The sequence below is a fragment of the Pelodiscus sinensis genome, chromosome 6, assembly GCF_049634645.1.
Source record: "Pelodiscus sinensis isolate JC-2024 chromosome 6, ASM4963464v1, whole genome shotgun sequence".
Taxonomy (NCBI): domain Eukaryota; kingdom Metazoa; phylum Chordata; order Testudines; family Trionychidae; genus Pelodiscus; species Pelodiscus sinensis.
In genome coordinates this window covers 118,972,128-118,995,775 of record NC_134716.1, presented here as the reverse complement: position 1 = coordinate 118,995,775, position 23,648 = coordinate 118,972,128, and the positions used below count along the sequence as shown (strand labels likewise).

The 23,648-nt window shown below is 44.7% G+C and overlaps 1 protein-coding gene across 1 annotated transcript in view; it reads left to right on the top strand.

Annotated features, from left to right (window-relative positions):
* LOC102447894 (urea transporter 2-like) overlaps window positions 1–18,967 on the top strand; it is a 33,350-nt gene extending 14,383 nt beyond the window's left edge. The window contains exons 4-9 of the mRNA XM_075932737.1: window positions 3,601–3,729; window positions 5,482–5,674; window positions 11,291–11,438; window positions 12,895–13,029; window positions 15,380–15,429; window positions 16,257–18,967. Of these exons, the coding sequence (XP_075788852.1) occupies window positions 3,601–3,729; window positions 5,482–5,674; window positions 11,291–11,438; window positions 12,895–13,029; window positions 15,380–15,429; window positions 16,257–16,943 (1,342 nt within the window). The 3' untranslated portion in view covers window positions 16,944–18,967. The remainder of the gene's footprint in view (window positions 1–3,600; window positions 3,730–5,481; window positions 5,675–11,290; window positions 11,439–12,894; window positions 13,030–15,379; window positions 15,430–16,256) is intronic.
* Window positions 18,968–23,648: the final 4,681 nt, after the last annotated feature.

Here is a 23,648-nt window from a genome sequence, read left to right as displayed (position 1 = left end):
CTGGCTTAGATCTACCCAGCTCAAATAAGAATACACCTGGCTGTCCAACCCATGCAGCTATATCTTCAGTCCTGCTGCAGTCTAATCAGGAGTGTGAACAAGGAGTGGCAGAAAAGCAGTGGCATGACCCCCTCACCCTTCAAAGGTGCCAAAATTAAATGACTGCATATGTCCCTGACTCTAAGGCCTTGTCTACACTAAATAGACTGCCACTGACACAATCAATCTTCTGGAGTTTGTTTTAGCAAGTCTAGTTAAGACTCACTAAATTGAACAAAGAGGGTGCCCCCGCTGGTGGTTGGTACTTCTGCTCCTGCATTTGCTCCCATCAGCCTCCCATAGTAGGGAGGCCACCATGCTCAGCTTAAGGTAAGCCGACCCCAGTTATGTATTGTGTGTAGCTAGAGTTGTGTACCTTAAGCCAAGCTGCCGGGTCTAGCGTAGAACTTATCTGAGCTAACTAGTTTCAGAATCATAGGACTGCATGGAGCCTTAAGAGGTCATCTAGTCCAATTTCCTGCAGTCATGGCAGTCCTAAGATATATCTAGACCTGAAGCAGTGAACCATTTTTGGGTCAGAAGCCACTGATCCACAGAGACTTGTATGGGGGCCACATACAAGTGAGAGGCAAAAAAAAAGTTGGGGGGCCAGGTTAGTGAAGTGGACTGAGAAAAATAAACCCTCACTGAGCTGACCTCTAAGTGAAAAGCAGGAAAAAAGACACCCACCTCACTCATGCAATTTTGAGTTCCAGGGTTCCTCCTCACACTCCAGCCCTAAGGGGTAGGTGACAAGGCTCAAGGCTTCCCACCAGGGCCAGATTAACTCTTCTGGGGTTTCAGGACTAATAGATTATGTGGGCCCCAGGCTCTGTGGTAGGACCACAAAAATTAGGGGTTCAGTATAAGAGGGGGCTGCAGGAGAGAGGGCTAGTGGTAGTGGTGCGGGGTCTAGGCATGAGGTAGGGTGCAGGAATAAGCTGAGGGTGGGGGTACAGGGTCTGGGAAGGAAGAAAGAAGGAAAGGTGCAGGAGTGGAATGGGGTTGGGGTTCAGAGTCTGGGCAGAAACTAGGGTACAGGAGTGGGGGGGACATGATGGCTACGTCTAGACGGGCATGATTTTCCAGAAATGCTTTTAATGAAAAAGTTTTCCATTAAAAGCATTTGCGGAACAGAGTGTCTATATTGGCAAGGACGCTTTTCCGCAAAAGCACTTTTTGCGGAAAAGCGTCCGTGCCAATCTAGACGCACTTTTCTGCAAAAAAGCCCCGATCACCATTTTCACGATTGGGGCTTTTTTGCGGAAAACAAATCTCAGCTGTCTACGTTGGCCCTTTTGCGCAAAAGGGACTTTTGCCCGAACGGGAGCAGCATAGTATTTCCGCAAAAAGCACTGATTTCTTACAGTAGGAAGTCAGTGCTTTTGTGGAAATTCAAGTGGCCAGTGTAGACAGCTGGCAAGTTTTTCCGGAAAAGCGGCTGATTTTCCAGAAAAACTGGCCAGTCTAGACACAGCCTATCTGAGCAGGCATTGTTAGTGATGTTTGAAGCTGTAATTTGCCCTAACAACTTTTTCCATTGACTTTTACACTCGCCATGAATTTTCCATTACCACTCCTATACTTCACATTGGCACCATTTATGGGGTCACCTTCATTTGAGCACGCAGTAACAGTAACAGCACACATAAGGCAGCAGTGTTGGAGTAAAACTGGCTACACACAGAAAATTACCCAGAGTCATATACCTTCCCACCCCCACCACCAATCTCTCTGTTAGATATAAGCAACAGAAAAGTTACATCCATGCTCGCTTTGGGGCTGTGTTAAACAGATCTGTCTTCCTACAGTCAAACTACATACCGGCTACCCCAGTACCTAATATTCAGACACACAAATTTTGTTTCTACCATTGCAACACATTTGTTTAAACAACTTAATCATAGCCGGGCAGGCAATTACATTTTTAGGTGGAAAAAGTACAAAAATAATAAAGCGTTGTAAAGCTTAAAACAAAAATTCAGTTTTCTCCACATTTCAGTTGTGTTGAAGTACACCCCCCCTCCCCCCAATGCTTCTCTCAAATACCTCTAAGGGTACTCGTGCCACTGGTTGAGAAACAGGCTGTGTCTACATTGGCAAGATTTTGCGCAAAAGCAGCTGCTTTTGCGCAAAATCTTGCTGCCTGTCTACACTGGCCGCGAGTATTTGTGCAAGAACACTGACTTTGTAATGTACAAAATCAGTGGTTCTTGCACAAATACTCTGACAGGATAAGCCCTCTTGTGCAAGTATTCTTGCACAAGAGGGCCAGTGTAGACAGCAACGTTAATTTCTTGCGCAAGAAAGCCCGCTGGCTAAAATGGCCATCGGAGCTTTCTTGCGCAAGAGAGCGTCTACACTGGCACGGATGCTTTTGAGCAAAAGCAAATCTTTTACGCAAAGGCACATGTCAGTATAGACACTTTCTTGTGCAAATACTTTTAACGGAAAAACTTTTCTGTTAAAAGTATTTGTGCAAAATCATGCCAGTGTAGACGCAGCCACACTGTTCTGGGGCATGACTGAGGGTATGTCTACACTACTCCGCTAGTTCGAACTAGCGGGGTAATGTATGCATACCGAACTTGCTAATGAAGCCCGGGATTTGAATTTCCCGGGCTTCATTAGCATAAAGCCAGTGCCGCCATTTTTAAAAGCCGGCTAGTGCGAACCCCGTGCCGCGCGGCTACACGCGGCACGGGCTAGATAGTTCGAACTAGCTAGCTATTCCGAACTATCTGTACGCCTCGTGGACATAATACACTTCTTCAGATGAACAAAGGGACACTCTAACAGACCATTTCTTCCCCTTTTTTCCCTCTTCAGCCACCAGCTGGACTGGCAAAGGAATCCAGCTTGCACCAGACTAGCAAAAGAAAAGACTCCTCAGAGAGTCTGCTTTAGGTCTGTCCTTAAAACAAAGGGGGGAAAGGGGCAGGTTGGACCAGTCTTACAGCTCACACCTGGCAGGCGTGAAGCAGGCTGACTCAAGCCCTTTAACCCTTCCCTCCAGCTCAGTTCACTCTACTCTGGAAGGGGGAAGGCTTGTTCCTCAGAGACCTCTTACAATGATGGTGGTGTCTCCCTTGCAAGCACTTGTGGCATGTTTTACAGTTCCTGCATTTAGGGGTAGCCTGATTAGTGACCCCGACAACAGTCCCAAATTATTTACAATTCTCCACATTCCATTCCAACACTGACCCTCCATCGGCCCTGGCTGAATAGGATTTACATAGCCACACCTCGTATTCTCTCCCCATCCTGGCGTAAGCTGTATTTACATATCAACAGTTAACAGTTAATTATCTTGCAGATCTAAACAATTGTACCAGGCACCCCACCCCTCCTTTTAGCTAGCTGATAGCAAGCAGAAGTTCAGCCCTTGCTTACACATGTTACAGAGGTTTTGTATGTTCACACCAAAATTCTATAACATCACACTTGGAAATTACATTCCAGCACAGGGAGCAGCAATTCACTGCAGGTGAAGGAACCGTGTTAGGTAGAGATGCATTTACATGATCTTCAGCAACAACCAAACCTTCATTTCTCCCACAGATCGGCCATAGCGGCAGGACTGCATGGCTATAACGGGGTCCTGGTGGGACTGCTCATAGCAGTGTTCTCTGACAAGGGAAACTTCTATTGGTGGCTTCTCCTGCCTGTTACTTTTGCATCCATGACCTGGTAAGTCGCACACCGATTGAGAGAGCCTAAACAGTTTTGTAGAATAGAATTTAAAGCCAGAAGAGACCACCAAATTTGGGTTGCTGCATAATGAGCAGATGTTTCCAGAGAACTATCCCCAAGATCTTTTTCTTGAGTGATAACTGCTAAAATAGACCTCATCCTTTAGTATGGACAGTTAGGATTATGTTTTCCAATGTGCATAACTTTGCATTTATCAACATTGGATTTCATCTGCCATTTTGTTGCCTGGTCACCCAGTTTTGTGAAGTCTTTTTGTAGTTCTTCATAGTTACGTCCAAAGCAGACTATCTTGAGTAATTTTATATTGTCTGAAGACTTTGCCACTTCAGTGTTTACTCCTTTTTTCCAGATCATTAATTAATATATCGAACAGCACTTGACTCGGTACAGATTTATGGCCTGCCTATTTACCTCTCTCGATTGTGAAAATGTTGTTTCCTATCTTCTAACCATCTACTGATTCTTGGGGACCTTAAATTCATAGGGATGGAAGAGACCTCTGGAGGTCATCAAGTCCAGTCCCCTGCCCAAAGCAGGATGAATCCCAACTAAATCAACGCACCCAGAGCTTTGTCAAGTCAAGACTTAAAAACCTCTAGCGATGGAGATTCCACCATCTCCCTAGAGAACCCATTCCAGAGCTTCACCACCCTGCTAGTGAAATAGTTTTTCCTAATATCCAACCTAGATCTCCCACATTGTCATTTGAGATCATTGCTCCTTGTTCTGCCATCCATCACTATTGAGAACATCCTCTCTCCATCCTCTTTGGAACCTCCCTTCAAGTTCCCTGTTGTTTTAATTATTGATGATTCTGACCCATAAACTTGGATAGAATCCCAGCTTTCTCTCTGCTCATGGCTGGTCTTGGTCTGATTTGATCCCCTCTCTAGCTCTAATAAATTAAGGAGCAGATCTTCAGCTGGTGTAACTATCTTCATCAAAGTCAATAGAGCTTCGCCAGTTCACATTAGAGATGTAAACGTGTGTCCAAGTACACAGTTAACAGATCAACCAGGGCTCATTAGTTAACCCTTTCGGTTACATGCACACACACCCTGCTGCCTCTGCATCACAGGCAGTGTGGGGGGGGGAAAAGTGAGAGACTGCACGTGGGGAGCTGGTGGCATGTGCCATCTCCCACAGAGCCGTCTCCTCTCCCCCTCCCCTGCTGCCTACCAAAGAGGCAGCAGCGCGGGAGTGAAGGTGGGAGCTGGTATATGAAGGGACCTGGCTCCCCACACATGCGGGTTCCTGTGGAGCTGTCTGCTCCCCGTCCCTCCACACAGCAACACAGGGGAGGGGGAGCTGGTGCTCACAGGGAGATAACTTAGCACTCCTGCCTCCCCATCCGCCATCCCCTGCATGAAAAATCCAGCAGTTACATGTTTCCACAAATAATCTCATTTTAACATCTCTAACTGACACCAACGGCAGATTTGTCCTGAAATATTTTTAGGGTAATGAAAGCAGATAGGAAATCTGTGTACTACTAATTGCAGTGCACAACTATGGAGGTGGGACTTGCACAGTAACCTAAAATCTGAGTAACCTAAATCTGATTGCATTAGAAGGACCTCCAGAACTTAGACATTTCCTAACAAAACCCAGAAGGCATGAAGAGTATTCATTTCATAAATCATTTGTCAAAATAATAGACTGGCTGAGAGATCTGAGGAATTAATTATCACAAGCTTCTAATGAGATCATTTTGTTCTTCTCTTTCAGCCCAGTTCTTTCCAGTGCTTTAGGCTCAATCTTCAGTAAATGGGATCTTCCTGTTTTCACCCTGCCTTTCAACATGGCATTGACTTTATATTCAGCTGCCACCGGACACTACAACCTCTTCTTCCCTACAGTCCTTATTCAACCTGCAAAAACAGTGCCCAATATCACCTGGTCCCAAATTGATGTGCCAAAGGTAAAAAACACTAAAAAAAATTCCACTCTGCTTACACAATAAGCCAATGAAGAGCCATAACCTTTTATTTTCTGACAAAGACTTAATACAATTCCATATGGTAACAAATAGCGGATATACTTCACTATGGCAACTGTCTGTTTTGGTGATTTTTGTTTTTGAGCTGCCACTTACCAAGTATCTTACACACACAAGTAGACCTAAACATACATGCTATAATCCTCTGTGAATATCTCTGAGGATATTATAGATCAATAATAATCTAATAATCCACTACCATGGAGACACTGGTCCCGTCTCCATAGTTATATTCAACTTTTCATGCACGGGTTAACCCCCTGCACCATGTATTACTAATGCAGTGTATTAAATTCTTCAAGATCCACCTTTCTGTTAAGAAATTGGCACAGACACTACCATAATGTGATCATTAGAAACTCATGTGCAGGCAGAAATGCAGATTATTTTAATAGCCAATATATATATGCTGATCTACTGGTCCCTCTACTATTAACCAATAACTAATAACCATTAGTTAACTAATAACCATTGCTATTTCCAGAGTTGTGCTATCATCATTAAATAAAGCCAATGTAAAAGAAAAAGTTTGAAGAAATAAGTATTTCAACCTCAAACATGTCAGGACAGTTGGGAGAAGGGAATCAACCTTTGCCAAGTGGAGAATGAAAAAAAAAGTGATAATAGATGTTATTTATTAGCTTCTACTAAGAATTTAAAAAATATATGTAACCAATAAAATAATGAACAACTCCATTGGGCACATCATCAAACAAGAACTGTAGAACTAGGTCTAAACTGCAAATTGGATTATATATGGCGCGGCTATTTATCTCCCCAACACTGCATTCCTTTCATGTCTCGAACATTTACTGATGCCAAAGTTTGGGATGCACAAGGAAGGTAAGTTTAGAAACAGATTCTCTGCTTATGAAAATGAACAAAGCTCCTTTGAGGTGAATGTTATGAGGCTCACTTATAACAGAAAAGAATTTAGCCTTTACTTGGAAAATACTTTCATTATTGGAGAGCACATAAAGCCTACTTCAGTGCTATTTATTAATATAAAAAGAAGGAATTAGAAATATGTTCTTATCTTCACAAATAACTTGAAAGGTGAAAGAGAAGATCATCTAGAAACTCCAGCTGGCTACCCAATACTGCAAGAACTATTTGCAGATGGACTGAAAGAGCAGACTCCAAAGAAAATGAAAATGATGCTTTTTCATTTTTTGGCAGTCAAAGCATCAGATTTTAGTTTACTCTCTTACTGACATCTCAACACAACATCAGTCATGGAAAAAAAATTAGAGATTGAACCTTACAGTATCTAGTACCATAGATAGAAGCCAAAAAAGGTTAAAGTTGTCAGTGTTTTTGAACCAGGCTCACTATCTCTGTGACTTGTTTCTGGATTACATATTAACATATCCCTTGGTCAATGTTACATGGAGCAAAATACCTTGCCGGACAACGAGAAGAAAATGAGTAAGTGATAGTGTCATGACCAGTGGTGTTAGCCCCCTGGCATGGCTTGAATAAAATTCCCAAAATAGTGGCATTGTTGCAAAATGAAAGGAGGCTGATAACTGTGAAATCGTAGAGCCTGAATTAGCCAGGAGGTTTGAAAGGAGTTTTGGTGTGTTTAAACTAGGCTGATTTCTCTCTGGTGCAGATTAAACAAAAGGCCAAAGCAAATGCTGAAATGCAGATCTAGATTGCTGAAATGCTAGGGCGGGGAAGCACTAATAGCAAACAGCCTTATTCAATCCTAGGGACTATGAGCCTGATTCAACTCCCATCCTGGTCATTGGTAAGACTCCAACTGGCTTTAGTTGGAATTAGATCAGGCCCCATGCTACCAGATGATATTTAAAATCCCAGGTAGTGGAAGCCAAAAAACACAGACTACTAATTAGCTCTAAGAGAGCCTAAGATTGGCTTTGAAATGTTCCATTGTTCAGCTTCAACTTTGCTGCTTGGACTTCATTCCAAGTAAACTCTCTTATAGATTTTCACAGGATTTTTTCTTCTTTCTGGTGTTTTTTCTACAGTAGCACAGTGTGCCTTAAACATTTGCAGCAAGCCTGAGAGTAGCAGGTGACATACATGGGAGATTTAAGGAACTCTGTTTAGCGCAGGTGTGGCCAACCTGCTAAAGGCAAAGAGCCACAATAGTTGGGGATATAGCACAAAGGGACAAAGGAAAAAAGTTGTCAAGCGCAAAAAAAAAAAAAAAAAAAAAAAAGGATGCTGCCCCTTTAAACAAAACTCCAGGTGGCTTTTTGGCTCCCAGCGGCCAGCACCATCTTATCAGCACCATTTTGCTATACCATGCCAGATGGTGAGTGCAGCGAATGCCAGACAGTGAGCCAGGGGGCCATTTTTAGGGGTGCAGGGATGGCTTTGGCTCATGAAGCCTCCCCCGTGACTCACGCAATTTAAGAGGGGAAGAGCTGCATGTGTGCTCGCAAACCGCGGTTAGACAGCCCTGGTTTAGTACATCAAAAAGAAAATCAAGAGATGGGTTGATTGTTGTGTATAAGTCACATCACACGGAGACAATAGCAGATGGGACAGGGATTTTTAAGCTATTGGGTAAAGGCATGTTAAGAATGAATGGCTGGAAGTTAAACCCAGTCAAATGCAACTTACAAATACGCATAAATTCTTATCAGTGAGGTTAATTAATCCCTGAAACAAATTACTAAGGAGTGTCTTCTCCATAACTTGATGTCTTTAAATCAACACTGGAGGCCTCTTGAAAAGACAGTGTTTAATCTAACAAACATTACTAGGTTCAGTCCAACAATAACTTGTCTTGGTAATATCCTGGGACCAGCAGGGCTGCAGCTACACTGCCTTGAAGCAAGTTGGCAATTTTATTACATTCTGTATTTATTTGGAGGGCTTTGTATTAGATCCTGTTGGCTTAATCCCTGTTATGTTGTACAGGACCATTATGTAAATGGGGGTACAAGTCCAGCGCAGATTTCTGGAGCCAAAACATGAGTGGGGGGGTGGGTGTATTGTGAACTCTACCTGCCACTCCCCTATATAAGCACTAGTGATGCCCTCCTCTCATATGCCTAAGGCCATAGAAGTGATTCTTTCTCCTCCTCCTGCCTGTGTGATTACTGTGGGAAATTTCCTTTTATGCAGGCAGTGTTTACATGTGCAGAAAAATGAAATAACAAACCATATTCCTTTTCCTGGACACATTTCATCCACCACAGTGCCCTTCTACAGAGGATATGTATAGACTGGGAGGGTATGTATAGACTGCAGGCTTTACACAAAATGTTTAAGTACATTAGAAGCAGGAAGCCGGCTAAAAAACCAGTGGGGTCCCTGGACATTCGAGATACCAAAGGAGCAATCAAGGATGATAAAGCCATTGCAGAGAGAATAAATGATTTCTTTGCTTCAATCTTCACAACTGAGGGTGTTAAGGAGATTCCCAAGCCTACACCATCCTTAGTGGGTGATGAATCTGAGGAACTGTCCCGGACTGAAGAGTCATTAGAGGAGGTTTTGGAACAAATTGAAAAACTTAATGTTAACAAATCATCAGGACCGGATGGCATTCACCCAAGGGTTCTGAAAGAACTCAAATGTGAAATTGCGGAACTATTAACTGTGGTGTGTAACCTGTTCTTTAAATCAGTTTCTGTACTCAAGGACTTGAAGACAGCTAACATAACACCAATATTTAAAAAGGGCTCCAGAGGTGACCCTGGCAATTACAGACCAGTAAGTCTAACGTCAGTACCAGGCAAATTAGTTGAAACCATAGTAAAGAATAAAATTGTCAGACACATAGAAGAACATAATTTGTTGGGCAAAAGTCAACATGGTTTCTGTAAAGGGAAATCATGTCTTACTAATCTATTAGGGTACATCTACACTAGCTCGTTAGTTCGAGCTAGGTAGGGTAATTAGGGCAAGCGGAGTTGCAAATGAAGCCCGGGATTTAAATATCCCAGGCTTCATTTGAATGTTCCCGGGCACCACCATTTTTAAATCCCCCTTAGTCCGAACTCCGTGCCTGCAGCTACACGCGGCACGGAATAGGTAGTTTGAATTAAAGATCCTAATTCGAACTACCATTACTCATCCCAGGCTTCATTTGCAACTCCGCTTGCCCTAATTACTCTACCTAGCTCGCACTAATGATCTAGTGTAGACGTACCTTTAGAGTTCTTGGAAGGGGTCAACAAACATGTGGACAAGGGGAATCCAGTAGATATAGTGTACTTAGATTTCCAGAAAGCCTTTGACAAGGTCCCTCATCAAAGGCTCTTGTATAAATTAGGTTGTGATGGGATAAGAGGGAAGATCCTTTCATAGATTGAGAACTGGTTAAAAGACAAGAAACAAAGGGTAGGAATAAATGGTAAATTTTTAGAATGGAGAGGTATAACTAATGATGTTCCCCAAGTGTCAGTCCTAGGACCAATCCTATTCAACTTATTCATAAATGAGAAAGGGGTAAGCAGTGAGGTGGCAAAGTTTGCGGACGATACTAAACTGTTCAAGATAGTCAAGACCAAAGCAGACTGTGAAGAACTTCAAAAAGTTATTGGGCAACAAAATGGCAAAAGAAATTTAATGTGGATAAGTGTAAAGTAATGCACATCGGAAAAAATAACTCCAACTATAAATACAATATGACAGGGGGTAATTTATTTATTTGTTCCCATAATATAAGAACTAGAGGGCTATGTCTAGACTGGCATGATTTTCTGTAAATGCTTTTAAAGGAAAAGTTTTCCGTTAAAAGCATTTGTGGAAAACGGCATCTGGATTGGCACGGACGCTTTTTGCATAAAAGCATCCGTTCCAATCTAGATGCGGTTTTGCACAAGAAAGCCCCGATTGCCATTTTCGCGATCGGGGCTTTTTTGCACAAAACAATAGCGCGTTGTCTACACTGGCCCTCTTGCGAAAAAGCATTTGCGCAAGAGGGCTTTTGCCTGAATGGGAGCAGCATAGCATTTCCGCAAGAACACTGACAATCTTACATGAGATCGTCGGTGTTCTTGAGGAAATTCAAGCAGCCAGTGTAGACACTGGCAAGTTTTTCCGCAAAAGCAGCTGCTTTTGCGGAAAAACTTGCCAGTCTAGACACAGCCGAGGAGACCAAATGAAATTAATGGGTAGTAAGTTTAAAACTAATAAAAGAAAGTTCTTCTGCACACAGCACACAGTCAATCTGTAGAACTCCTTGCCAGAGGGGGCTGTGAAGGCTAGGACTATAACAGAGTTTAAAAAGAGCTGGATAAATTCATGGAGATTAGGTGCACAAAAGTCTATTAGCCAGGGAGTAAGGAATGGTACTCCTGGCCTCTGCTTGTCAAAGGCTGAAGAAGGATGGCAGGAGACAATTTGCTTGATCATTGTCTTTGGTCCACCCCCTCTGGAGCACATGGCACCGGCCACTGTTGGCAGACAGGATACTGGGCTAGATGGACCTTTGGTCTGACCCAGTATGGCCATTCTTATGTTCTTATTGACTAGTCAATTAGTTGATTAAACGAATGTAATATCCCTACTGCAAACAATATATACTGACCTGTCTTCTTAAAATGTCTGTAGCTATTCCAATCCATTCCAGTTGGCGTCGGTCAAGTGTATGGCTGTGATAACCCCTGGACTGGTGGCATCTTCCTGGTAGCTTTATTCATCTCTTCTCCACTCATTTGCTTGCATGCCACAATTGGATCTACAGTGGGGGTTCTGGCAGGTATTACAAGCTATTTCTCTTTTACAGATGTCTTACATGATTACTTAGAATATAACAAATTAAAGCTGGTGGAAATATTTGCAATCTCTAAACAATTTTCCTGATGGAAAATGGATTTTTGACACAAATGAAAACTTTTCATAATCACATTTTCATTAAAGTTCTGATTTTGTGATGAAAAATTTCAAGATTTTTTTTAAATCATTTCATTGCACAGAGAGAAAAACCACTTCCACATTTTTTATTTCCCCTATCCCCTTTTTCAGTGGATAAACTGAGAGAGAAAGAGAGAGAGAGAGAGAGAGAGAGAGAGAGAACGCAAATGATTTTTCCCTGCCAAAATGAATCAAATTTTTCCAAATTGCTTTTTTTTTCCAATTTTGTTTAGAATTTTTCTTGGAAAATATGGAATATATTTATGGTAAAATTCAAATTAAAATGTTTAGTAAATATACTGACCTTTCTGACCAGCTCTACAAAGAAAGAGAGATTTCCGGGGCTCTGAAATGTGGAGCTGCAGGGGAAAGAATTTAGACCTGAATTCAAAAGGTAACTAAAAGGCTAACTTCTCCAGGGAGCTAGGTTCCTACATACCTTTATGAATGTTAGCCTCCCAGTCCATATCTGCCAACATTCATCAACTTCCAGAGAGGTCACAGAGGCAAGGATTCTGGCCTCCGTCTACATCTACACTACAGCTCAGATCGACCCTCTGAGATGGATCCACCAGCAGTCAATTTACCAGGTCTAGTGAAGACCTACCAAATTGACCACAGATCACTCTCCCACTTACCCCATCATGCTACCTCTTACCAGAATAGTAAGGGAAGTCAATGGGAGAGTTTCTCTGATCACCCACCAACGGTACAGACCGTTTGGTAACTCAACTTAAGGTATGTCAGTTCTAGCTATGTGAATAAGCTAGAGATGCATAGCTGGAGATGCACAGCTTACATCGACTTTTTGCTGTTGGGTAGATGTAGCTTGAGGCCAGTTATACACTGCATGAGGAAAAGGTCAGTTTAAGGTACTCAACTCCGGCTATGAAAATAATGTAGCTGCAGTCAACAGCTGAGCGTAGTACCATCTTCACAGCAGGAGGTTGACGGGAGAAACACTCCCATCAACCTCCTTACTCCTCACAACAGTGAGGAGTACTGGCTCTGATGGGAATACCCTCAGTATTTGATTTATCGGGTCTTTACAAGATCCGCTAAATCAAACCCAGCAAATCAATCGCCAGTGTGCCAGTCTTCCGGTAAGTGGCTTCCACTGGCTTTGGTGGCGTTATTCTGGATTTACTCCAAAGGGAGTGAAAACAGAACTTGGCCCTCTGGGAGTGAGGCCTATATCCTGAGGGGAAAACTGAGCTCTTTATGTATCTAATTCGTTACAGTTCTCAGCTTTCTTTTATCCCTTAAGCCTAGCAGTGACACTTCTCTGACTTCTTGTACAGCCCTGAGCCTAGCAGCCCCTTTCAGCAGCATCTATGCTGGCTTGTGGAGTTACAACAGCTGCCTCGCCTGCATCGCGATCGGAGGCATGTTCTATGTTCTCACTTGGCAGACTCACCTGCTAGCAATTGCCTGTGGTATGTATTGATGGGTGCCTGATACAGGGGCAGTTCCTTCTGAAAATGAAAGTACAGGAGGTGTTTATACTAGAGAGGGTAAAGCCACAAAGTCCACATCTAGGTCTGCAGATGAACTTAGACAAGGCTGGAAATTATTTCAGTCAGAGGTGCTGATTCAGGGCGGTCACTCTAATTTATGCTGTCAGAACAACAATACATTAACCAAGCTAAAGGAAATGGCTTTCAAAAACTATTTACTTAATGACACGGTGACTTATGAATAAAGGTTCTGATCTATAAAAATGTAGCTGTTCAAAGCTTTTCAACGCATCAGACTGGTAGAGAGGAAACCAGGCATGGGCCCAAACTATTTCCCCAGATGTGAACATGCCTAAATTCTGGAGACCCTCAGAACCAGACTGCTCCAGATCCATTTCTACTTCCAACTACACTGCTCGACTTACTATCCTTGTTTAAATGGATAGTAGAATTGTGAGTTAGCAGAGTTCTTTCAGGTACGCCTTTAGAAAGAAATTCCACATGACGTGGATATATTGATACCCAGCATGGGTCTCAGAGTGGACCCTTAGCTCATTCAGTAAATGAGACTTGATTTCTTCACTGACTCCAATTGTTGTCCAGCTGTGTAATAAAGATGGAACAGATACAGAAGTTAACTACTTTCCATTTCTTGCTAGTCTTTGAACTACAGCCTTGCAATTTGAGTAGACACATTTCCAAAGTTTCTGTTTCCATAGTCACACTCTTAATTTGTAAACTTTTAGGCTATAAGGAGCCATCATAATCACTCTGACCTGCACATTGCATGAACCTCACACACCCACTCTTGAAAAGGCCCAGAATGTCTGTCTGTGTTATCAGAGCCCACAATCTTGACTGACAGACTTCAAGTTACAAGGAAGTCACCATTTACAGTAGTTCAGGCCAGCAAGTGACCCACAATACTGAAGAAGAGGGAGGGAACCATGTCTCTGACAAGGTGGGAAATTGAAAAAGTGGACAATGAAGGCTGATCCCTTGGGTTGACTGGAAACAAGTCAGCATCATGAAACTGAATAAAAGTTGCTATGTAGGGTGGGGATATGCTGTGAAGGGCATTGGAAGTAAACACAAGGGCTATGTCTACACTGGCATGATTTTCTGCAAATGCTTTTAATGGAAAAGTTTTCCATTAAAAGCATTTGCGGAAAAGAGCGTCTAGATTGGTACGGACGCTTTTCCGCAAAAGCACTTTTTGCGGAAAAACGTCTGTGCCAATCTGGACACGCTTTTGCGCAAAAAAGCCCCGATCGCCATTTTCACAATTGGGGCTTTTTTGTGCAAAACAAATCAGAGCTGTCTACACTGGCCCTTTTGCGCAAAAGCTTTTGCGCAAAAGGACTTTTGCCTGAACGGGAGCAGCATAGTATTTCTGCAAGAAGCACTGATTTCTTACATGAGATCGTCAGTGTTCTTGCGGAAATTCAAGCGGCCAGTGTAGACAGCTGGCAAGTTTTTTTCGCAAAAGCAGTTGCTTTTGCGGAAAAACTTGCCAGTCTAGACACAGCCAAGTAGGGTACATTTGAAACAATAGAGAAGGGAGAAGCAATGGTTGGATATTAGGAAAAGCTATTTCACTAGGATGGTGGTGAAGTACTGGAATGGGTTCCCTAAAGAGGGGGTGGAATCTCCATCCTTTGAGGTTCTAAGTCCCGGCTTTACAAACCGCTGGCTGGGATTATTTGGTTGAGGTTGGTCCTGTTTGGGCAGAGGGTTGGACTCAATGACCTCCTAAGGTCTCTTCCAACCCTGCAATTCCATGGAGAGATGCTAATAGATGGGTCCAAGCAACAGGCTAGGAAAATGGGCTCTGCAAGCAGTATTGTGAATGGATATGAACCGAGGGTCATTAATTAAAATGTTAAATAAATTTAATCCCAAATCTGAAATCCCTGAGAAACTTGACTAGTAACCTCCCTCCAGCATGACTGTCAGCCATTCAGTATGAACTATTGTAATCTCCCGTTTCACCAGGTCCTTACCCACCTTCCAATTCTTGTATTAATTACCATCTTTGGCAATTTATCTAACATTTCCCATGTGGAACTGCTTTCCTGAAATCCAGGTAGATTAGCTCCTTTCATTGTTTCATTGCTATTGCTGGGCAAGAGTTGTTGTGCCTTTTTCACAACACTCTCTGTGAAAGGAGCGTTCAGAATGAGACTAATCCTTATGCCCCCGTGAACGACAGGAGAAGGGGACTGCACTGTGATGTAGTACGGCTTGCCCACGACCATTGTCCTTACTCATTTCTTCAGTGCTGGCAGTAATCATATTGATCGGGAATTGTCTGTTTATCGTTCCACAGCATTCTTTTGTGCCTACCTGGGAGCAACAGTGGCCAATATGTTTTCTGTGGTGAGTGTGTATTAACTCGGGGCCAACTAGTAGGGAGGGAAGATGTTTTTCTGAAGACAGACTGAATGTTTGATATTTAGCATTCTAATCTCCAATGTGAGGTAAACAGGTAACCCGTACAGTCATCACATCCCACTGAGAAGGCGCCCCTCAACTTTGCCAGAGTGGGAACAGGTTTTGCCACATGGGACAGTTGCAGCGCTCCTTAAAATACATTATGAATAACTTAGAACATTTCAGGCCCTACATGAATTAATCAGCCCTCAGTATTCCACAGGGTAGGGATCGATAGCCCTACCTGACAGATGAAGACACTAAGGCCCCACTCATCAAAGGTATTTAGACACCTACCACCCACAATGGGAGTTAGGCACTTGAATGCCTTTGAGGATACAGGCCTAAATGAGGATATAGGCCTAAACTACTGTAAGGGCCAAGCCACAGATTGATCCGGAGGATGCAGGATTTTACAAGGAAACTGGTTTCTACTCCTGCATTCACATCTATAGTCTCCAGGCCAAATTCTGCCCTGCTTCATGCTTGCTCTCACTGGAGTGGCACAGTTGTAGCAGAAGGAAGGATTTAGCCAGGGACCATTCTTTGTGCTGCCCACACTCATTTCATGTGACAGGTCCCTCTAATGTTCCTGCCATCCCTTAAGCCAATGACTCTCCATTGGTGAAGAAGGAGGCAGCTACCCAAGCAAGTCAGGACTGCTTTGCGACAGCTTGTCTCAGGCCTTCTAGCTTTGAATTATGTGTAAGGCCGAAAGGTTAAGTTAAGGACAGTCACAGATGATGACTATTCTCTTTCTTTTCCCTCCACAGTTTGGATTGCCGGCATTTACCTGGCCCTTCTGCTTGTCTGCACTAACCTTTTTGTTATTAACCACAAAATGTTCCGCCATCTCCAAGTTACCTCTCAGCAAAGTCTCTTACCCAGAAGCTAACTTACCTGCAAACTGCTGCACGGCCTGCCGACATAGTGCTGGGGAGGAGCTAATGGAACCCATCCCAGAGGGGGACCAGCCACAGCCAAGGAAAGGTTGCCTCACCTCAGACCAACCTCCAGCCTCCAGCCTGCCATGGCCAGAAGAGGGACGGCCAGAACCCAGCACCTCTTCCCCAGCCCGAGCCCAGCCAGATCTGGGGCAGCCCAGTCCTGCAGTGCCTCTGCTGCAGCTGGAGCGGCCCAGCCCTGGAATACCGCTGCTGCAGTCAGAGCAATCCGACCCAGAAATGGCCTGGCCACAGCCTGGCCACCCAGCCCATGGAGTCTTCTCTCCGCAGCCCAGCCACGGAGTCCCTCTACTGTGGCCTGGCAAGGAGTCTCCCCGCCATGGCCGGGGTAGCCCGTCCCCAACTCCAACCCAGACCTGGATGGAACCGGAGGGAGAGCCGCCCATCCTGCGGTCCCAGCCCCAGAGCACCCACAGCGGGGAGGGGTTCCTTTCCCTCCCAGCTCGCATGTTGCTGCGGGGAGAGAAGGGGGGCAGCCCTCACTGCTTGCAGTAGCATCGGAGCACGCTCCTTCCTGTCAAAACCCCTCAACCTGGTCCCACCCCGTAGCCTGTGCCCTTAGCCAGAGCCCTCACACCCCTGCACCCCAACCCTCTGTCCCAGCCCTGAGCCCCACATCCCCAACCTCACTCCAGCGCCTTCAACCCTAGCCAAAACCCTCACACCCTTGCACCCCAACCCTCTGCCCCATGCCTACGTCCCCTCCCTCATTCAGAATCCCTTAGCTCTATCCCCGCCACATGAATTTTGCTATGTGCACCAGTAGGCAGAGCCCTGCACGTCCATCAATACTCGCTTCCAATCCACAGGTGCGGAGCTCCATGGGCCGTTTTTGTGGATAGTAGAGTAGATGCAGACACCTGCATAAGGCTCCCTGCCTGGCCACTGAGTGGGGGGGGGGTACATGGCATGCCCCCTGTTGCTGGTGGAAAAGGGGTGCAACCGGTTGGCCTTGCTTACTCCAAAAGGCCCTCCCAGCATGAGAAGCACTGCTCCTCCCTTCCTCCTCCCACCGCTGCCTGGTGCTCTGGTCTCTGGGAGCACTGGGGGAGACACCACCACCCCACACCACTGGGGGAGGTCGCTGATTTCCAGAAAAGGAGGTGATAGTCCAGCAAAGCAGTGAGCTAGCCTGTTCTGAAGGGGGAAGGCCTAGTTCTGTGGGGCTGGAGCTGTCAAGGAAATGAGGGCCTCCCCTCTGCTATGAGGATTGAAGCAGGCAGGGCTTTGACACTGTCCCCCTCTGCCCCTTTTTGATGTGACAGAAGCGGCCGCTGCATCAGCAGAACATGATGCAACATCCATTCTCTTCTCCTACCTGCCTGCCCCTCTCAAAACCTTCACCCTGCCACCATGCTACCCTTTACTACCAGTCTTTGCTCTCCTGTTTCCTGCCTTTTTCCTTGCAAGAATCTGCCCCTCCCCCGCTCAGCTGTGCTCTCGCCTCCCTCTGCGCCAGATGACTTGCTGCTGTGGTGCAGAAGCAGATGAAGGTAAAATCCAGCTAGCGGGTCACGGATCAAATGACGGGTTGAGCCCAGTGGATACAGATAAGATGAGTATCCACGTTTTTGTATCCGCACAGGGCACTATCTAAATGAAGATGATGTGTCACACATCACCTCCATTTTGGTGCACATAACAAAATTCTTTCTGCTCGGGTGGGAAAAATTAGAGGGAACACTGGCCAGAAGCCAACCAGGTTTATAACCTCACAAAGAAGCAGCACTTGCCCAATTGGGGGTGGTAAAGATTAAGGCAGAGATGTACTCTTAGTGCCTGCTAAGGTAGCTGCATAGTGTGCTTCCCAGCAGAGGTGAACTAACGCTTACAGAAACTTTGTCACTGGGACTATGTTTACACTACAGGGTTTTTATGGCATACCAGAGGTATCCCGGAAAAATTCCGCTGCATCTGGGGAACGCATCTGTTTTCCGCTTTTTTTGTGGAAGAGCAGACGTGCTCTTTTGGAAGACTTGCCTTCCTCCTTCCACGAGAAAGAAGGGCTCTTCTAAAAGAGGAGGTTTTTCTGAAATTTGGCCCAGTGTAGATGGACCAAATTTCGAAAAAGCCTCTTCTGAAAAAACTATCGGAAAAAGATATGCAAATTACAAAGAGCAATTTGGATACCTTTTGTAGAAAAAAAGTGGCAATGTAGACCTAGCCTGAGTTTTGAATGAAAAAAAGTGTTTCCTCCATTTTGCATGTTTAGCCTATCTTCCATAAGCATTATGCTGTTAGAAGAACCCTCAACAATCCCCCTTCCCATAGTGAATTTAAGAACATGTACACCTGTAAACATGTTTGACTTTGAAATAGGATAAGATGATTTACAAGAATGTGGTTTGGGAGAAGGAAATAGAGTCATAAAGTCCAAATAATAGCAGCTGAATCCAGAGCCCTGAAGAGAAAAGTCCCTCTGGGTGTATTATGGGATTCCTAATTATGGGCCTGGTACCCAGATACCACAATGATGGCAAGTATCAGAGGGGTAGCCGTGTTAGTCTGAATCTGCAAAAGCGACGAGGAGTCCTGTGGCACCTTATAGACTAACTGAAGTGTAGGAGCATAAGCTTTCGTGGGCAAAGACCCACTTCGTCAGATGCTTCCGCCGACGTGCACAGGCAGAAATTGTGGAAAAACAGCATCGCTTGCCTGGTAACCTCAGTCGTGCAGAACGCAATGCCATCCACAGCCTCCGGAACAACTCTGACATTATAATCAAAGAGGCTGACAAAGGAGGTGCTGTTGTCATCATGAACAGGCCTGACTACCTAAAGGAGGCTGCCAGGCAACTCTCCAATACCAAATTCTACAGGCCACTTTCCTCAGATCCCACTAAGGAATATACTAAGAAACTGCACCATCTGCTCAGGACACTCCCCAAACAAACACAGGAACAAATCGACACACCTTTAGAGCCCCGACCAGGGTTGTTCTATCTATTACCCAAGATCCACAAACCTGGAAATCCCGGACGCCCCATCATCTCGGGCATTGGCACTCTTACTGAAGGACTGTCTGGCTATGTGGACTCTCTGCTCAGACCCTACGCCACCAGCACTCCCAGTTACCTTCGTGACACTACGGATTTCCTGAGAAAACTACAATGCATAGGTGATCTTCCAGAAAACACCATCCTAGCCACCATGGATGTAGAGGCTCTCTACACAAACATCCCACATGCAGATGGAGTACAAGCTGTCAGGAACAGTATTCCTGATGATGCCACAGCACAACTGGTGGCTGAACTCTGTGAATTTATCCTCACACACAACTATTTCAGATTTGGTGACAACATATACCTCCAGACCAGTGGCACTGCTATGGGCACCCGCATGGCCCCACAATACGCCAACATTTTTATGGCTGACCTGGAACAACGCTTCCTCAGCTCTCGTCCACTTACACCCCTTCTCTACCTACGCTACATCGATGACATCTTCATCATCTGGACCCATGGGAAGGAGACTCTGGAAGAATTTCACCATGATTTCAACAGCTTCCACCCCACCATCAACCTCAGCATGGACCAATCTACACGGGAGGTCCATTTCCTGGACACCACGATACAAATAAGTGATGGTCATATCAATACCACCCTATACAGAAAACCTACCGACCGCTATACTTACCTGCATGCCTCCAGTTTCCATCCCGGACACACCACACGATCCATTGTTTACAGCCAAGCACTGAGGTACAACCACATATGCTCCAACCCCTCAGACAGAGACCTACACCTACAAGACATGCATCTGACAAAGTGGGTCTTTGCCCACGAAAGCTTATGCTCCTACACTTCAGTTAGTCTATAAGGTGCCACAGGACTCCTCGTCACAATGATGGGTGCAGTTTGTCATGGTTAACAGGTTTTGCCTTTATTAGTAGTATTGTTAATTGTAATAAATCTTTCTATTGTCCTAGCATGTAAGAGCCCCAGTCATGGACCTGACAGCAGTGTGGTAAGCGCAGCCCAATCATGAAACAAAATGACAGTCTCTGCCCCAAACTCTTTACAGTCTTTGTCTGAAACGATAGAGGGATACAGACAGACTGATAGGGGAGGACCAGGCAACAAGGAAACAATAATGGTCAGCATGATCAGTGTTGGTCTCAGCATACCAACAGCCTCACCATTCTCCAGGTTGGAGTGGGTTGGTTGTAGGGCACACAGCTAAGCTAGTTTTAAGGAGGAGCATGAGTTTCTGAGGAGCATGTCCCAGGTATGAGGGAAAGAGCGCAAAAGTGTTTGAAAATTCAAATCAGCAACAGAGGCTGATCCCTTGACCTGATTAGAGGCAAGAGTCAGATTCTTGCAACTGAATTAAAGATGCTAAAAGGTAGGGTGGGGTTAGGCTGCGAAGAGCCTTGAAAGCGAATGCAAGTGGTGTTATTTGATACGATAGAGAAGGGAGAACCAATGGAGGACTGCTAGATGGATATGAACAGGACAAGATTACATTTGTCAAGGCCAGAAAAAGGGAGGGTGCAATATTCATGACACAAGCTGATGACCACTTGGTTGAAGCTGTGTGGATGGGCAGGAAAGGCTGCATCTTAAAGACGTTAAGCATAACAAATCTGCAAGATTTAGGCACAACCCACACATGAGATTCTAGAACTCAATCCAAGACAAAGAAAACACCCAGGCTGTGTCTACACTGGCATGATTTTGCACAAATACTTTTAACTGAAGAGTTTTTCCGTTAAAAGTATTTGCGCAAGAGAGCATCTACATTGGCATGTGCCTTTGCGCAAAAGATTTGCTTTTGCGCAAAGGCATCCGAGCCAGTGTAGACGCTCTCTTGCGCAAGAAAGCTCCGATGATCATTTTAGCTATCGGGCTTTCTTGCGCAAGAAAGGGAGGTTAGAGAGGCTACCAAAATAAAGAACTCTGTAATAATGGGGGATTTTAATTACCACCATATTGACTGGATACATGTCACCTCAGGATGAGAAGCAGAGATAAAATTTCTCAATGGCTTAAATGACTGCTTCTTGGAGCAGCTGGTGCAGGAACCCACAGGGGAGAGGCAATTCTCGATTTAGTCCTGAGTGGAGTGCAGGATCAGGTCCAGGATATAACTGTTACAGGACCGCTTGGGAATACTGACCATAATATAATAACATTCAACATTCCTGTGGTGGGAAGAACACCTCAGCAGTCCAGCACCCTGGCATTTAATTTCAAAAAGGGGAATTACACAAAAATGAGGAGGTTTGTTAAACAGAAATTAAAAGGCACAGTGACTAGAGCCAAATCCCTGAAAGCTGCATGGAAACTTTTTAAAGACACCATAATAGAGGCTCAACTTAAGTGTATACCCCAAATTAAAAAACATAGCAAGAGACCTAAAAAAGAGTCACCGTGGCTTAACCACCATGTAAAAGAAGCAGTGAGGGACAAAAAGGTATCTTTTAAGAAGTGGAAGTCCAATCCTAGTGAGAGAAATAGAAAAGAACATAAACACCATCAAATCAAGTGTAAAAATGTAATAAGAAAAGCAAAAAAAGATTTTGAGGAACAGCTAGCCAATAACTCAAAAAGAAATAACAAAATGTTTTTTAAGTACATTAGAAGCAGGAAGCCTTCTAAAAAACCTATGGGTCCCCTAGATGATCGAGCTATAAAAGGAGAAATCAAGGACAATAAAGCCATTGCAGAGAAACTAAATGATTTCTTTGCTACAGTCTTCGCGGCTGAGGACGTTGGGGAGATTCCTGAATCTGCACCGTCCTTTGTGGGTGATGAATCTGAGGAACTGTCCCGGATTGAGGTGTCATTAGAGGAGGTTTTGGAATAAATAGAAAAACTTAATGTTAACAAATCTCCGGGACCGGATGGCATTCATCCAAGGGTTCTAAAAGAACTCAAATGGGAAATTGCTGAGTTATTATCTGTGGTTTGTAACCTATCCTTTAAATCGGCTTCCGTACCTAATGACTGGAAGGTAGCCAACGTGACACCAATATTTAAAAAGGGCTGTAGAGGCGATCCTGACAATTACAGACCGGTAAGTCTAACTTCAGTACCGGGCAAATTAGTCGAAACAATAGTAAAGAATAAAATTGTGAGGCAAGTAGAAGAACATAATTTGTTGGACAAAAGTCAACATGGTTTCTGTAAAGGGAAATCCTGTCTTACTAATCTGTTAGAGTTCTTTGAAGGGGTTAACAAACATGCAGACAAGGGGGATACAGTAGATATAGTATACTTAGATTTTCAGAAAGCCTTTGACAAGGTCCCTCACCAAAGGCTCTTGTGTAAATTACATGGCCTTGGGATAAGAGGGAAGGTCCTTTCTTGGCTTGAGAACTGGTTAAAAGACAGGAAACAAAGGGTAGGAATAAATGGTAAATTTTCAGAATGGAGAGGGGTAACTAGTGGTGTCCCCCAAGGGTCAGTCCTGGGACCAATCCTTTTCAACTTATTCATAAATGATCTGGAGAAAGGGGTAAGCAGTGAGGGTACGTCTACACTACAGCGCTAGTTCGAACTAACTTAGTTCGAATTAGTTAATTCGAACTAAGCTAATTCGAACTAACGCGTCTAGAACTAAAATCTAGTTCGAATTAGCGTTTTGCTAATTCGAACTAGCAAGTCCACATTGAGTGGACTCTGAACAGGGCTTAAGGATGGCCGGAAGCAGTGCCGGCAGGGCATCAGAGGAGGACTTAGAGCGTGGAGATGCTGTCTCAGGCTAGCCGAGGGCTGCGCTTAAAGGGTCCCGACCCCCACCCCGGACACACAGTTCTAAGGGGTGCCCCGCTTGAAAACCAGTCCTAGCTTGGAGTGCCCGGAGTGCCCACACTGGGCACATCACACCACTCGGCCATCAGCCCGGCTGCACTTGCCACAGGCTGCCATCTGGGGAGAGGGGGCAATTGGGGGGCTGCAGGAGAGCTTCCACCCCCAGAAGCCCGCAGAGCCAGCCCAGTCCTCCCCATCGGGGGCTCGTGCCCCATTCCTCCCTCACCTCCTTCCACTTACCCTTCCCTAGCCCCTTTTCTTGATGTACAAAATAAAGGACAATTGTGTTCAAAAATGGAATCTGTCTTTATTGAACAAAACTGGGGGAGACTGGGAAAAGGAGGTGGGAGAGGGGAAGAGAAAGGCTGGGAGAGGGGAGGGCAACTAACATAATCAGGGGTTGGGAACAGGTCCCAGATGAAGAGAGGCTACAGAGACTGGGACTG